The sequence below is a fragment of the Cydia amplana genome, chromosome Z (genome assembly GCF_948474715.1).
Source record: "Cydia amplana chromosome Z, ilCydAmpl1.1, whole genome shotgun sequence".
NCBI lineage: Eukaryota > Metazoa > Arthropoda > Insecta > Lepidoptera > Tortricidae > Cydia > Cydia amplana.
This window is the reverse complement of record NC_086096.1, coordinates 13128300-13144245: the sequence shown is the minus strand read 5'-3', so window position 1 is coordinate 13144245 and position 15946 is coordinate 13128300. Positions and strand designations below refer to the sequence as shown.

The following is a 15946-nucleotide window of genomic DNA, read 5'->3' as shown; positions in this document are numbered from 1 at the left end:
CATAGTACATGTATAGGTATTTATTGCGTATTCGTTTTCTTTAATAAATTAGTACACACAATAACTACCTTATATGTATATGTACCTTAGTGCCTAACACATGGACAACGAGCTTAGCTCGGCACTTCGGTTTACTTTATATGACATAAAATACCTAAAGCCGTTAATTGATTTGCTAGAACGCAATTAAAAATAAATATTATGCGAAATCGCAAATATTTATAAAAGTAAATATGGGTCGTTATCGAATAGGTAGAAACTTGTGCCATTATGTCTTGAATAAACTGAACACACTCATATCCTAATAGTGATGCCGGTAGTATGTATGTACACCGACGCATAATGGATAATCTGGTGCTCCGATAGAGATTGGATATATCGAACGCCGTATAGCCTGTCTAACTATACGGACTCTGTAACTCGTAATGCCCCGTTTCTGTTCTGTAAATACGTATATGCATTGTCACTTAGGCCACTTACACCATTCACTAACCCGGTGTTAACCGGTTAAACCGTGTGTGGAATTGGTGATTGGAACCATGGTTACTATACATATATATTGCCTCGTAATTTCCATTATATTACCTAACTTTTATACATAAAATCCATGCATGCAAATGCATATTTTTGGAACAACAAAAAAACATTCAGAGTTAAAAAAAACCTCTTAAAAAACAATTATTTATTAAGCATTCCGATTATATTTTTTCATGTCTGCCTTAAAATTATATGTTCATGTTAAGTTAATAACGAATTACGTACCTACGTTAAAAGGTATACGTTTTAACATACCTATGTTAAAAGGTATTTTTAATCAGTACCACTGTATATTCGTACCAAGGATTTCCCAATAAAAAGATAATCTGTTAGCCATTAACAGGGAAGTCATAAGCCGAGGGGGACTAAGTAAGTACAATAATCACTGCCGTGGTCGAGTGAAATGTCTCAGCCGGCCTAGCCAAGGTGACAATCGCTATCGCTACAACAACGAAACGCTTTGTGTCTCTCTATCACTCTTCCATATTAAGTGCAGCTGTGTGACGTTTCGATCGCTACGAAGCGTAAGCGATTGGCATGTTGGCTACGCGGCCAATTTTTTGGATTAGTCATAGGACTATCTATACATTCAATAATTATCTTTAAGCTAAGTCGGTGCTACAGGATTTTAATTAATAATATACATATATGTATCTCTTTAATTATTTTATTCGTAAGTACAAACAAACGAGACATTACATAATATAAAAAAAAACATAGATAAAGATTAAAGTGCCACGAAATGGCCTCATCTCAGCATTTTGTATTAGTCAGTTTAACACATTTAGGGGAAACTGGGGAGGGTTGATCACCCCTTTTGTTTTTAGCATACATTTTCTTAACTATTTGTAGTATTGAAAAACTTTATACACCATACGACTCAGAATTTATCTCTTCATTAATAGTTTGAATTAGAACAGATTTGTGCAATAAATTAGATCATTATTTAATGAAAACCCATACTGTTGACTTTTACCATGTGTCCCCTATGTAAGGGAGACTTGTTTACCCCTGGTCGGGAGCCTTGATCCTAGGGGGATCAAGTGACCCTGGTTCTTGGGACACATGGTAAACATATTTTTACCATGTCTCCCCATACCAGATTCTCATTGATTATATAACTCGGATCGCTATTAGCAATGCATCTATAATTTGTAAAATACACAGCAAACATATATATATTGCATCTTCCATGCTTTGAAGTTGTATTTCCGGTAATCAGATGTCTAAGCCGAAGGGATCAAGTCTTCCAGATTTGGGGACACTTGGTAAAAAGATTTTAAGTAGGAATGTCATATTTCGAGGGTAGTATCTACATTAATTTATTCACTTTATCTACAGAAAATTAATATATGAAGATATCAAACACATATTAATCCATAATCTTATACTTTTAAAAAACAATGTAATCGTATTATCCATAAAACAACATAAAATAGGGAATCAATTTTTGTACCAAAAAAAAAAACAAAAATCTAAGTTATTAACATACAATTTCTTGTAACAAGCTCATTTTTTTAAAGTTCTTATGAAGGTATTTTTAGCGTCAGATACCTACAGCAATTTTATTTTTTTTACCCATCACTGGTCGTTATTGTTTACTATAATAAATAAGTTTAGAAATTTACTGCTCACGTTTCGAGGACGGTGTTTGAGCTGCATAATCCTAAAATCCTTTCTATGGACCGTCGGTTCATAAGGTCGGAAAGCCATTGAAATAGCATTTCATCCATAAAAACAAATATCGCCGGTTGAAAACCAAATATCGTTATAAGTGTTTTTTGTCGACCGAGTAACATCCCCTGTGTGTAAAACGTTTAACTTGATAAAAAAGACCAAGTACGGGTAGTTCGTAAAATGTTGATGTCAACTTTAGTCAGTCTTTTCAAAGGCCACGGGGATAATTCCGTTTTCGGAGTCGGTTGTATAATTAAAAACTGAATTATACGCCATTAAATTCCGTTTTAATAAACAATAATGAGTCAAAAACCTTGAAAGTTAAAATCAGTGTTTCTCTGGTCGTACTTTCGCGGCATGATTTACTAAAGAAAAGAAAATATTTATGATAGCTCTATGAATCATTTCGTAAGTAAATTTATTACAATGTATACTTGATCGCTTTGGGGGTGACATGATCCCGGAATCATATCTCCCCTGAAGAAAAAGACAAAGTCTCCCCATATATAGTAAGATTATAAAACGTGCCGTACTGGAAACATGTGTTCGCGTATATCAATGTAATCCAAGTTAATCATCACTTCAATAAACAACAAATAAAATAAGCACACTCACTAACCTCATTTACATCTCATATTATAAAATAAATCCAGTTAAAGCTTACCGAAAATTGAATATAGTACGCAGAAAATCTTTCACCGTCCGCCATTTTTGAACCACTGACTTTTCCGATACAGTGTCATGACAGAACGTGAAGTTAGGAACGAACGAATGAGTGTTACCAGCGCAAAAAATTGTATCTCGTTTGGTTTGATTAAAAATGAAGTTTACCAAGTGTCCCCTAGGGATCGACCCTCCCCACCCTCACCATGCCAGTGAAATGTCAATGATTTATACCAATTAACTAATATCGGTAGCCTCGGTAGGTATGTCGGGCCTCCTCACTGGCAAATACCTCTAAACGCATCGAGCACATAAACGTTATAATTTAGAGCACAATGGCTAAGATAACCGAATCGTCTAAGATTAATTAGCATTTTGTATACTAGGATTAGGGACGTGAGCTTAATCAATACGAGTAAATGAATCCGCCTGGCTTGAGGCAGTGGCACATTTCCGCGTTAGTTACGCTGAACCTGAGAGCGCGCCGCCGCCGCGCGGAGGGCCGTGAACACCGCCGTCGGTCCACAAAAATGCTCATAAAAATTGATTACTGACCGTAGCAAGAAAATGCAATCTGCTCGTTCCAGCATTCAGGGGGGCTCTCTCGATGTTCGCGCGCCGCCCTCCTCACCTGCTACTGCTATACACCCCTCAACCAACGCTTTAATAGCTCGCGGCCCTTATTTTATTTTTACTATGTTACTTCGTTGCTGCGCTCTTTAAATTGAAAGCTAAATTGAAAACGTAATTAGGTTGAAAGTAATTAAGTCCTAATAATATTATTGTTCATACATTATTATTAGGCATAAGTATTTGTATAGAACGCTGACTGCAACTATAATGAACAAAACTGCGCCAGTTTTATTAAAAAAGTTTTGGAGAGTCGATCTACAGAGCAGCACTTTATTCCGACTGCTGCAATTAGCTTCCTTTCAATCATGGTTATTATAGTTTTTTTATCTGCCTACCTATTTTCTTTTTTTGAGTTTAACTTTGTCACATTCGTTTTCTTATCGATTATCGCAATTTAGAAGTGTCAAACTTTGTTAATTTGTATTATTATAAGTATTTATAATGTAATTTTCAATTAGAAATATCTTGATCTACCTGTTATGTACCCTACCTAATACTTTTAAAGGAACTTATAAAATTAGGTTTTAAGTTTACTAACATGTAGGTATAAAGTATTTTTGTCAAATTAGACGTTAATAAGTGATGTGATGGGTCATCGGGGAATTTGCCTTTGGCTGGTAATTTCACGGCGACGGGCTTGGTAAGATTCCCTGCTTAAGAGAATGTTCGGTAATATTGGTTTCTTTGAGTATATTATTCAGTGATTCTGATTACCGTAAAACGGGGTGAGTAGGTTTCGCGGGGAGAGGTGGGTTATGGTTATGAATGAGGAGAGAATGTTTGAGACGGGGTGAGAAGGGATTTTAAGGCAACCGCTACAAAAATAATCCAACAATCTTCCAAAATCACCTTTGTATGAAAACCCCTCTCACCCCAAATACGAGGCACTACGGGGTGAGGTGGGTTTTCCTCTTTATCGTCAAAGTTATGAAATGGAACTACCCAAAATAAAATAAAAACTAAAATACAAACACCCGGAACACTTATTATATACACCATTCAGTTTTCACATGTAAAAATAAAATGTTATCGAGGTTTGAATTTCAGTTTTGACCCTACTCACCCCATTTTAAGGTTTAGAAACCATTAGAAACCAAAAAGCCTGCATATTTTAAGCAATAAATAAACATTACTTACAGCATTAAATATTTTGCAAGAAATCACTATTTATTGTAATACAGTTTTCTTGCTTGAAAAGTTGATAGGAAAATCGTGTTCTTCAAGGTAATTGTACTTACAGCTGGTCAACCAAATCTTGTCAGTAAAAAAAGGCGCGAAATTCAAATTGTCTATGGGACGAAATCCTTTCGCGTCTAAATTTTTCAAATTTGCCGCCTTTTTTTACTGTCAAGATCGGGTTGACCAAGTATATTTGGAATATCTCCGGAAAAGGTATATTTTAAGAATGCTGTAATGACTTTCATTAGTTGTTGAGATAAAAACAATAGATTCCCTTATAATTAATGAGGGTACCTACACAAATTATAAACAGTACAAAGAAACGTATAATTGCTTCACAATTTATTCACAGGTTTAACGGGCCTGCTCTTTGTTCAAAGGAAAAAATAGAGAGAGCAATAGATCACTCCACTTTGCCCTTAATGGAGCTTTATAAATAAATAAATAATTAAAACGTAGATGGCTCTTAATGTTAGACTGAGAAAATACTCAATATCTACGTTTGTGAATAATGTAGCGTATGTCAAGTGACGCATGAGCCAAGTCCTGGGCATTCGTAATGGATAAAATGTCCACCTACAGGCAGCTTTTCTACCGCTACGTAATTAGCGAAAAGCAATGAGCGAGTTTGCCATCTATCGACACACGATTAAAACTCAACATGTGCGAGTTTTTTTCTTTGATTGTTCATAAATCATAATAAACCTGCCGGCACGATTAGTGATGTCAGCGTACAATGGGTGGATTACAGCAGTCCTAGGGGTTTTAACCACGTATAAAAGACGTCAAAGGAAGTAAAAAATAAATGCATTTAGACTAAGATTTTTAATGAAGTGACGTGAAGGCTTACACTATTTTTTAAACCGAAAACTCAGAATTCTTAAATATTAATATCTGGGAGACCGAGCTTTACTCGGAAAACATATAAAAACTCAAAAATGCGCGTTTTCCTAGAGATAAGACCTAGCTAGATCGATTTTTCAGCCCCGAAATGCCCCGTATACCAAATTTCATCGAAATCGTTAGAGCCGTTTCCGAGATCCCCGAAATATATATACATATAAATAAATAAACAAGAATTGCTCGTTTAAAGGTATAAGATAAGATAAGATATGCTACTACTTCTTAATTATACCTAATCTGCCAAGTCTAGTTCTATAAATTATATCTATACCTATCTACTATACCAGAAATAATAGGTTAAAATATAATTTTTATTAACCCATGAGCAGATTAAGTATAAAAATGTAACAATAAGTAACCTTACAGAAAGAGGGCGACATAACTTAGTTTGCACTACGCAAACTGGGGGAACAGGAGTTAAGCCGTTGAAAATCGAAACAAAAATGTCTGCCATGGTTCCTGGTTAATCTTATTAAGTCTGTTCCTAGCGGCGGGGCCCAGCCGAGCCGTTGAATACACAACACGTTTAGTCGTTTAGTCAACCTTGTGGAACTGCTAGTAACTACTACTTACCTACTTACACTTACCACGTAACTAATAAGAAGTAAGTGTTTAGAAATATTTATATTTCCAATACTTTGACGCCGTAAATGTCTCCTACCATCTAACTACCTACCTTATACGAGTACGCCGCCATAGTACCTACACCTGAACCATGAGCACCATGACCCTAATTTTATAGCACCTAAAGCTGATTAAAGGTTAAAGAGGGGTTTAAATACGTGTTATCTTTTGGGTTTTTTCTCTCACTTTACCTTTTTACATTATATTTACGTCTAATGGCTCCTCTACACGATGGGCCAATGCCGGCCACTCCAAGGGACGCATTTATGCGTTAGAGGGAGCAAGTGATATTGCTATCTCATTCTACCGCATGGCTGCGTCCCTTGGAGTGGCCGGCGTTGGCCCATCGTGTAGAGGAGCCATAAAATATTATAAGAACTAAGTATTAACGCAAACTACAGATTTACTTAAATAAAAACCTGTGACTGTGATTTTCCCTCGTGTCCCCGCCGCGTGCCGTAGCGGACGCCCGACTTGTTCTTTTTGTACCTATGCCCGTTGTTTAACGGCGAGCGTTTGTTCTACGCGATGTACACAGAACTGCGGGACACCTGAACAAACAATACTTTAATTCCATTAGTTTGAGACTCACTTTGTTTCCAACGTACTTTCGGTTACAACCCCAAGTTGTTTGCTGTCAGCTTCTACTACACGTTTCTTATTTAACCGATATCAGGGGATATCAAATGTTATTTTAACAGCTTGTGTACCTAACTATTAAATAGAAATTGAAAAACCCCAGCGTTATATCCCAAAAATATCCATCCTATGCCAAAAATGTCTGACATAATTTTAGAAAAGAGCTTATTTATTGGAGTAACTTTCCAAACTGCTAATCGATTTCTATCAAACATAATAGCTATGTAAAAACCAACTCAAGGAAACTAGCTTTCATGACAATTAACCACATCGAAAAAATCGTTCCATCCATTGGAGAGCTACGATGCCACAGACAGACAGACAGACATTGGCGTCAATCATATTACACCCCTCTTTTTGGGTCGGGGGTTTATATTTATAAAATAGATCAAATTAATCTGCATCTGAATAGTAAATATTATGTGCATCAATTGGTTTACATTAGTAATAAGTCGAATAAAATATTGTACTTACAATGTACGGCGTTAGTAAAATGACGAAACATGAAAAATATTAACGACACCTTCGGCCTTTTCCCAGGCCCTCTAAATCCGCTAGGCGCAAAGCCATTTTCTACGCTCGGTAAACTTAGAAACTGGGCCAAAGTAGGCTTCTGCGAAATATACGGGAAATTCTCTCCTTCGCTATATTACAAGAACTATTTCTTTGTAAACTTCTCACATACCATAAAATAAAAATGTAAATTTAACTCGATTAAAAGTGTGATGTACGATTGTACGCCCAGAATTATTTGTCCGTTTAGCGATGCAGGTTAATGATTTTAAGTGCATGTTTGAAACGGCTGAATGGAGTCTATCTTATGCTAAATCATATGAATATAAGTAATCAATGTTTATAACTTTTCACATTAGTAACTTGACGCTTCAAATAATATTTAAGATATGGATACCACCTATTTCTGTAATATCTTGGGTTATTTAGTCCAGAAAAATCAGTATTATTTGAAAATAATTACTTAATTAGCAAGCGTAGGTTGTACCTACGATATCGATGAACGACTAATGAACCGATGACCATAAGTCAATTAATTAATGTTTCTTAGTAGAAGATAATGCTTTTAAAAAGTTTTTCTACTCCAGCACTTAAATGTGTCAATTAAATGACTGACAGTGATATCTAAAGCAATGTCATTTGAATGCTTTGTCTATAGGCTCATAAGATGACTGCTAGCAGTCATCTTATGAGTATAATACAACTGCTTTATTTTTTTTAAAGATACAAGTTCCGATCATCTTGATTGAAAGAGGTATGTTTTCATTTACAATAATAACTCTTTTTTTTTTTAAATAATAACTCTTTTTTTTTTAATAATAACTCAATTTCTTTTAAATAATAACTCTTTTTTTTTAATAATAACTCTTTTTTTTTTTTTTTTTTTTTTTTTTTTTTTTTTTTTTTTTTTTTTTTTTTGCTGCAGCTGTCATAGAAAAAGTAATGTATGCAACAGCTCATAATTGGTTCTTAAAATTCTCGGGTCTTTTTTTACAAAACTCGACTACGTCTCGTTTTGTAACTTCGACCCTTGAATTTTAAGAACCCTTATTATATCACTGTTGCATAAACTACTATTTACTACCCAAATTACAACAAAAGGTCTCGTTTCGATCCCACATTATAAGTAAATATTGAAAGTACCTACTTTCATTGTTGTTCAGTTGACGGAAAAGATATAAGGTAAACGTACTGGTGCTCGACTCGGTCCCAGTCTCCCAGTACATGTCATCTTGAAACTTAAGTCATTGTCAATAGAGGTGACAGCGGGGTGTCATCTATTGGGCATTAGCATGTCGAGCACTAGTACGTTTACCTTAGTTGTTCAGATTTGGCGTATTCTTCAGCTTTCCGGATTTTAACCAAATAAATGATGCGCCGTTATGTTACGAGTATATTTGTGTCGTCAGCTGTTGGCAGTGACGTAGGTTATATGAAATGAAAATGAAAAAGGTTTAATGAAGCAAAAAAACATTACATCAAAACAAATTGACAGCGGTCCCCAAACTAGGCCGAGCCATAGAGACAAAAATGCCGAGCCTGTATCTTGGGAACCATAGAGAGTTCATAAGTATATAAATTTATGTTACACTTGCAGGCTCATTGCTTATTTTATTTATCAGTGGGGCTAAGATGGTCGCATTTTTATCATCTGTCATCATGCTTGTGACATTCTAACAAGTATGTAAGTGCGAAAGTGACGCAAGTGATAAAAATGCGACCATGATACCGCCGCACTCGCCGCAGGTATATTTCTTCTAAACGCAACTAAACAAGTAAACATTGCTGTGTCATGTAAATAGCCAGCTGCGGAAACTGCTATTAAATCGGTTCAACGGTTATTGATTTCCTACCTATACAATCTTCCACCCCCTTCAGGGATGATTTCTGAGATAAAAAAACTATCCTTTGTCCTTTCCCGGGTCTCAAACTCTTTCTATACCAACTTAATCGGTTTAGCGGTTTAAACGTGAAGAGGTAACAGACAGACAAACAGACACACGTTTTCATTTATAATATTAGTATGGATATAGTGATTTCTTCGCATTGTTTCGAGTATGCAACTCATGGAAATGCCATTATAGGCCAATGAAATTAGATCCATAACAAGCGTTTTGAGGAATTAATTCCCAGCAAGCTGGTGCTGGGAATCGTTTTACCTAATAACTTCATTTGGTCCTAAATGAGCGTAATCCGAGTTTGCGTAATACCAGGAAGAGTGCATACTTTTTGGCAGTCTTAGGAATCATTTTTTTCCTTGCATTGCCAAACCACTCGATGTAGAAGAAACCCACCACAATCAATTACCATATACCAACAAGGTTTGGTGGATCACATGCTGGCGAAGAAGAGTTTCGGATTTTAACATGATTAATTGATTATACTAAATATATATATAAAAAAATGGCGGCCATTTTTTGCAACTTGGACTACGAATTCATATTAAGGTACCTTTAGGTACCTTTTGGATCTTCATATATCAATTTTCACCATGATTAGAACAGATTTTCCATCGGACGTACCGTTTTTGATCTACAGACAAAAAACTGAAAAAGAGCAAAAATGTATGCACACCTCCTGGAACTGCGCAAACTCGGATTACACGCATTTAGGACCAAATGAAGGTGTTAAAACGATTTCCAGCTTGCTGGGAATTAATTCTTCGAAAAAATCTAATTTGATTGGCCTATTTTTTCCATTCTGCTTCACTTTACCTTAGATAATCACATTCCTATGTTGCGGCAGGGAATATGAACTCGTATGGAAAACCGAGCCGAGCGAAGCGCCCGATGCGGAGCTGCATTTGCATACCCATTTTTGGCATTCAATCGCCGAATCGTAATTGGTAACATAGGATTGAGGCGGATTTAAAAAATCTGCAATCCGCCCAAGTTTATCTGCCGAGTAGAATAGCTGGCGCATATTTTGTTATGTATGCATAAACAAAGTGTTTGATAGATATCTTGTGTGGGTAACATGTTTTGGACCAATGAATAATACTAACCAGGACCTCGTTATTTCTTTTACTTTTATGTATTTTCACATAACTCAAATAACATACAAAACTATTTTAACCATGCCTTTGCAACCTTGCAATGTGCATCCTCAAAGCCTTAGGGGATGATTTCCGGAATAAGTTATATCCCATAAATTATAACTGTAGGTATCGTAAATTGTAACCAAACTTATTAAAGTTTCGTGTGATAGAGTAAACATGCCAGCTCACGTTTATAAATTATAATACATATGTAATTCGTTGCCCGACAATATGTAGGCACTAAACATTTTATTTTATTGTCCTGTGCTATTCGATGCGCTGTTAGATTAGGTAGGTACCTGTAATTGACTAAATAGGTAGGGTTGCCATAATTAGTTGGAACTGATAAGGGACAGTGGTATTCTAGGGCCATATTGCGCCTCAGAAACTTTCGCGCGAGCCTCCGAGGGGGGGGGAGGGGTGTATCTGGTTTCTGCTGTTTGGAGCTGGGGTTTGGAGAGGCCTATTCTAGAGCGCTATTAATAAATAAATAAATAAATATTATAGGGCGTTTTTACACAAATTGACTAAGCCCCACGGTAAGCTCAAGAAGGCTTGTGTTATGGGTACTCGGACAACGATATATGTATATAATATATAAATAAATACTTAAATAAGTACATAGAAAACAACCATGACGCAGGAACAAATATCTGTATCACCATACAAATAAATGCCCTCACCAGGATTCGAACACGGGACCATCGGTTTCATACTCTTCATAGGCAGGGTCACTACCCACTAGGCCAGACCGGTCGACAAAATACGGGACAAAAACGGGACCAGTAAAAATACGGGACGTGATACTTAAATACGGTGACAGTCCCGTATATACGGGACGTATGGCAACCCTATAAATAGGAGGCAGGATAGTGAAGAGAAACTCTTTTTTTTTTCAGCTCCAGATATGCGAGACGGACGGCATCGAGGAGCTGAGCGACGAGGAATCTCCGAGCGGCACCCGCCGACGACTTGTAGTTGTCAAGACTCTCTGGCGAGGCTGCCATAACGATATCAAGTAACAACTTATATATTTGGCGTTCTACTTTACTACTACATACCTACTACATTTTCAATCTATATGTTGACTGGTTATATCCGAAACAACGCAGAACCCTTCAGTAGCGGATATCTACGCTTCACTGACTTTTATTAACCATCAGTTATAATAGCTCTAAAAATCGGCTATGCGTGGTACATAAAACAAAAAAATACGCATTTAGTACAATATTTTTATGCATACGAGTACTTCCAACGTCACGTATGACAGTCTATTATCTAAGCTTAATATTCGTTAATAATTATTTAAGTAAGTATCTATCTAATCTTGAATCACTGAGCCAGTCAGAGCTAAATAAATAAAGAGCTAAAAAAAATATACATAATATTTATGTAAAAAAATTAAGACATTTTAAAACGTACCTAATAAATAATACATGCAAATATAACATAGGTACTAAAATGGGTTACAATCCATTGAACTAGGTATAAGCTGTATAAATGGGTGCGAATTTGGGGCATTCATTACCCGCAAAAGAATACGCTCTTCGAATGCTCGGGAACGCAAAAAAGTAGTAGTATTAGCAGAAAAAGTCCGGGAATTACGAGACTCTTAATAAGTAGCAAGTACTTTCGTAGTACATATGTACGTTAGTAACGTTGTAAATTACGTAATATAACATACACATTCGGATCTTAAAAGAACCAATAAAGACGGATTGTTAACTACTTATGTGATTACGTTTCCAGGGCGGCGTTTGCCAGAGAGGCGACATGGGGCGCTGGCCTGAAACACCCACAGCTCGCCAGAGTGCTCGGCTTGAGTCTACTCGAACCCCCGTGCGCGGCGCTCGACCGAGGCAACGCTGCACCCTTGCCTACGATATTGAAACCGGACAACAAATTGAAGTACGTACCTATACTGTGAATGGTTCACACTGGGTAGCATGCAGTGGCATAACACATCACTACTTCCACACCATCAATGTATATCTGTTAGGTAAGGTCAATGTGGCTAATTCCGTCATAGGGACTATTCCGTTTACTAGCGTTTTTCACGAACAACGAACTAAATTGATAATTTCATCGACAAAGAAGCGATTACTTTTAGTTTCAGCAATCAAAAGCAGATTTGAGAAGCAACTTTGGACCACGACGACACACGCTCGTGAACGGAATAGTCCCTATGACGGAATTAGCCACATTAACCTTATAACAAAATGTAGAATATTCTGCCATATCATACAAATATTGTATATTTGTGTTAAGGACACCCTTAGCTTCTGGTTTCCTTAGACATTGTGTTTATCCGTTTTGATATCTTTGAACATAGATTAGTATTATGTTATTTTATTACTTCTTTGAATGCGTGATATTTGCATGTCCCTGAATGTAATTTTAATCATTCACACGCAGATCTTCAAGTTTATTGTATTAATAGCTGATTAATATGTATTCATTAGGCGATCATAATTCATACACAATCGTTTTTTTTAATATGCATTTATATTTCTTGACATTGGGGTAGGAAATAAAATGCTTAGTACCTATCAACACTAAACTGGTGTATTTAATATCAAAGCCATTCAAAGCCACATCATCAGTCATGCATCTTTGCCATCATGTTAGTTCGGTATGAGTTTAACTTGAACATCGCTTAGAGTAAATTAAACGTACGAATCCGCCACACTTTCTCCAACCTTTGCTAGGTTTACGGGATAAAGACAATTTTAAATGTAAGGCAGCAGATATGCTCTTGGCGTGAATATAAACAAACATTTTCAATATAACAACACGCTTTAAAGTATTGTTATATGTGTCTCGAGCAATGCCATGGCAATTTACACACTCGCTCAGCACGTATCTGGCCATAGTCATCCCGGTTAACCACTGTGTGTAAGATTAATTAATTCCTTATTGGAATACCTTCCAAGAGCAAAAGTTTTCGCGTAAACTTACTAAATTATTTTTTTCAGCTATTCGAGTTTGATTCACATATGCTGCCAGATCGCAGCAGGCATGAAGTACCTGGAGTCATTCGAATTAGTGCACCGGGATCTCTCCGCTCGGTAAGTCTTTTTTAGTAAATTTGGTAGGTTACCTTTTAGAAATGCCACCATGTCCAAAAAGTCAGGGAAAAGGCTATTAGTAACTAGTAAAATTCTTGCTATAGTACATTATTAATTTATCAGGTACAAATTCCAAATTTTCAGTAACGTAACAGTAAGTGAGGAGCTCAGCGTTAAGGTGTCGGACTACGCAATGTTTTGCGACGAGTTCGTGGGGGACTACCACGTCATGGCCGACGGCTCGCGCTTCCCCCTGCGTTGGATGGCCTGGGAGAGCCTACTGATGGTGACTATTACTTATTACATAGCTATTTTATACACCGACCTTTATAATAAATAAGCAACGTTCATGAGTCTCGGTAAAAGGTCCTTGATTTCACATTAAACTAAAACTTCCACTCGTATTAATTGAGGCAGACGCTGAGACGCGTCTGTAGTTGCTCCTGTAAATTCGCTCCCATCAGAAACGAATCGATATTGCATCGAATACCCGCCGCCAATTTGAGGAATGGCTTGACTTTGCCGACTTGTACTTTAATTAGGAAGTGCTCTCGGTACTGGTTTTCTGTACAAATACAGTACCGGAACCGGGAATTCCCGGTTCTCGCCATACAACCTTGGTACCGCGAGCATTCCCTAACTTTAATACAAATAAAACTAGGTCATTTTGTGGTACGAATGTTCCATCTACATTATTAACTGAACTAAAGTGCCAAGATACATATGTATAATGTCAATATCACTTGTAATTGGTTCGTTTTGTATATTTTTACAATTACTTAATATGTAATTCTACCGCAGGGTATGTATTCGCCTGCTAGCGACGTCTGGTCGTTCGGTGTCACTGTGTGGGAGGTGCTGACGTACTGTACGGCAAAACCTTTCGAAGAGATGGATGATGACCAGGTATATAATTATTTACATTATGTTTGTTTACATTAGAGAATATGTACCTACTATCTAAAAATACGTGACCGCAACGAATGATATGTACCTGGGTACATATCATTCGCTATTTTGCTCCAGTTATAGGTATAGAGCTTTAATATTCACTTACGAGTATATTCACTTTGTCAAATAAGATATTGCATTCTTTTCAGTTGTTGGTCTAAAACTTTTTTATAAACATTTCACCTCTACCAAACAATACCTAATGTAGAATGAAAAAACTTATAGAATTGCTGTCCAAAAATGATATTCAAATATCGGTGTTTCTAAATAGGTGGTGGCCAACGCGAGCGAGTGGCGGCGCGGCGGGCGCGGCGCTCGCGTGCCCGCGGCGCCGCCACCGCGCTGCCGCCGCGAGCTGTACGACCTCATGCACGAGTGCTGGCGCCGCGAGCCCGCGCAGCGCCCGCGCTTCCACGACCTGCATCGCTACCTGGAGCGCATGACGCACGGCTTCAAGCCGCCGCACGCCACCCTTCGCTAAATACACTCGACATCGACGAGCCTCGACGTCCGTCATCATTCGATCTCATTACATTAGATAGGTTTTAATATATTTCTCACTGAAACCCTGATCCAGCTAGTACTAATATATGTTTAGTTTATAAACGCAATGAATAATTTGACGGATTTTCAGTCATTTACTGTCGTAAATTCGTCGTGCTCACAGTATCCATTGGCGTCCATGTCAACGATCTATGTATTTGTAGATTTTCTAGTTTCGAATATTCAGTGACGCTCGGCCTAACCGATTGATTAGCTGCAACACTGAATAGATTTTTGGACTGCTCGATAGGTCCATCATTGGATTGCAAGCATCAGCGTTTTTATATCAGTCAAAATTATTAAATTGAGAAAAATATAATTAATTCATAAGAATAGTTCAAATGCCATGTCTTGGATATTTTGACGACAGACTGATAGGAAAAATCGAGCAGTATTAGGTTCAGTATTAAATATACAATATGATAGGTTGTAGGTTAGAGCGCGTTTTATGTAATACGCAGCTTTGCAATGAAACTGGGCACCGGCTGAGCGCGGGGCTCCGCAGCTCAGCCAGTACGCAGTCGCGCCAAAAGGCAATTTTAATAATGTTAAAAACCAGGGCACCACGATGTTACTGAACAACACATCGTGTGCCGAGGTTTATAAGCTAGACGTAGGTTTCTGAATTGCCTTCTGCTTCTACGTGAATGCATGCCCTTGTACATAAAGTTGATGATTAATGAATATTATCAAAGTGTTTTGGAAGCGATTCAGAAACCCACAAGTCCCTCGAGCGTTGATTCTCTAGTCGGTTTGGATACTTGTCTATCAGGAAATTGTTGCGGCCTACGAATCTACTTTTTATTGTACGTATGTATCCTGTTGATTAGGGAAACATCAATATTCTGAGAGACATACACACCTTTGTAGTCTATAGCGTAGGTAAGTGGAAAATAATTGAATGGATTTTCTGAATATCGAGATATGTAATTGCACAGATACTCGTAAGTTGGTTTCGACATACCAACCCGACAAGAGA

At 37.2% G+C, this 15946-nt stretch overlaps 1 protein-coding gene across 1 annotated transcript in view; it reads left to right on the top strand.

Annotated features, from left to right (window-relative positions):
- The window catches only part of LOC134661163 (epithelial discoidin domain-containing receptor 1-like), a 165902-nt gene extending 150627 nt beyond the window's left edge, over positions 1 to 15275 (top strand). The window contains exons 14-19 of the mRNA XM_063517119.1: positions 11305 to 11423; positions 12155 to 12313; positions 13381 to 13473; positions 13618 to 13759; positions 14275 to 14379; positions 14696 to 15275. Of these exons, the coding sequence (XP_063373189.1) occupies positions 11305 to 11423; positions 12155 to 12313; positions 13381 to 13473; positions 13618 to 13759; positions 14275 to 14379; positions 14696 to 14905 (828 nt within the window). The 3' untranslated portion in view covers positions 14906 to 15275. The remainder of the gene's footprint in view (positions 1 to 11304; positions 11424 to 12154; positions 12314 to 13380; positions 13474 to 13617; positions 13760 to 14274; positions 14380 to 14695) is intronic.
- The last annotated feature ends 671 nt before the right edge of the window (positions 15276 to 15946 follow it).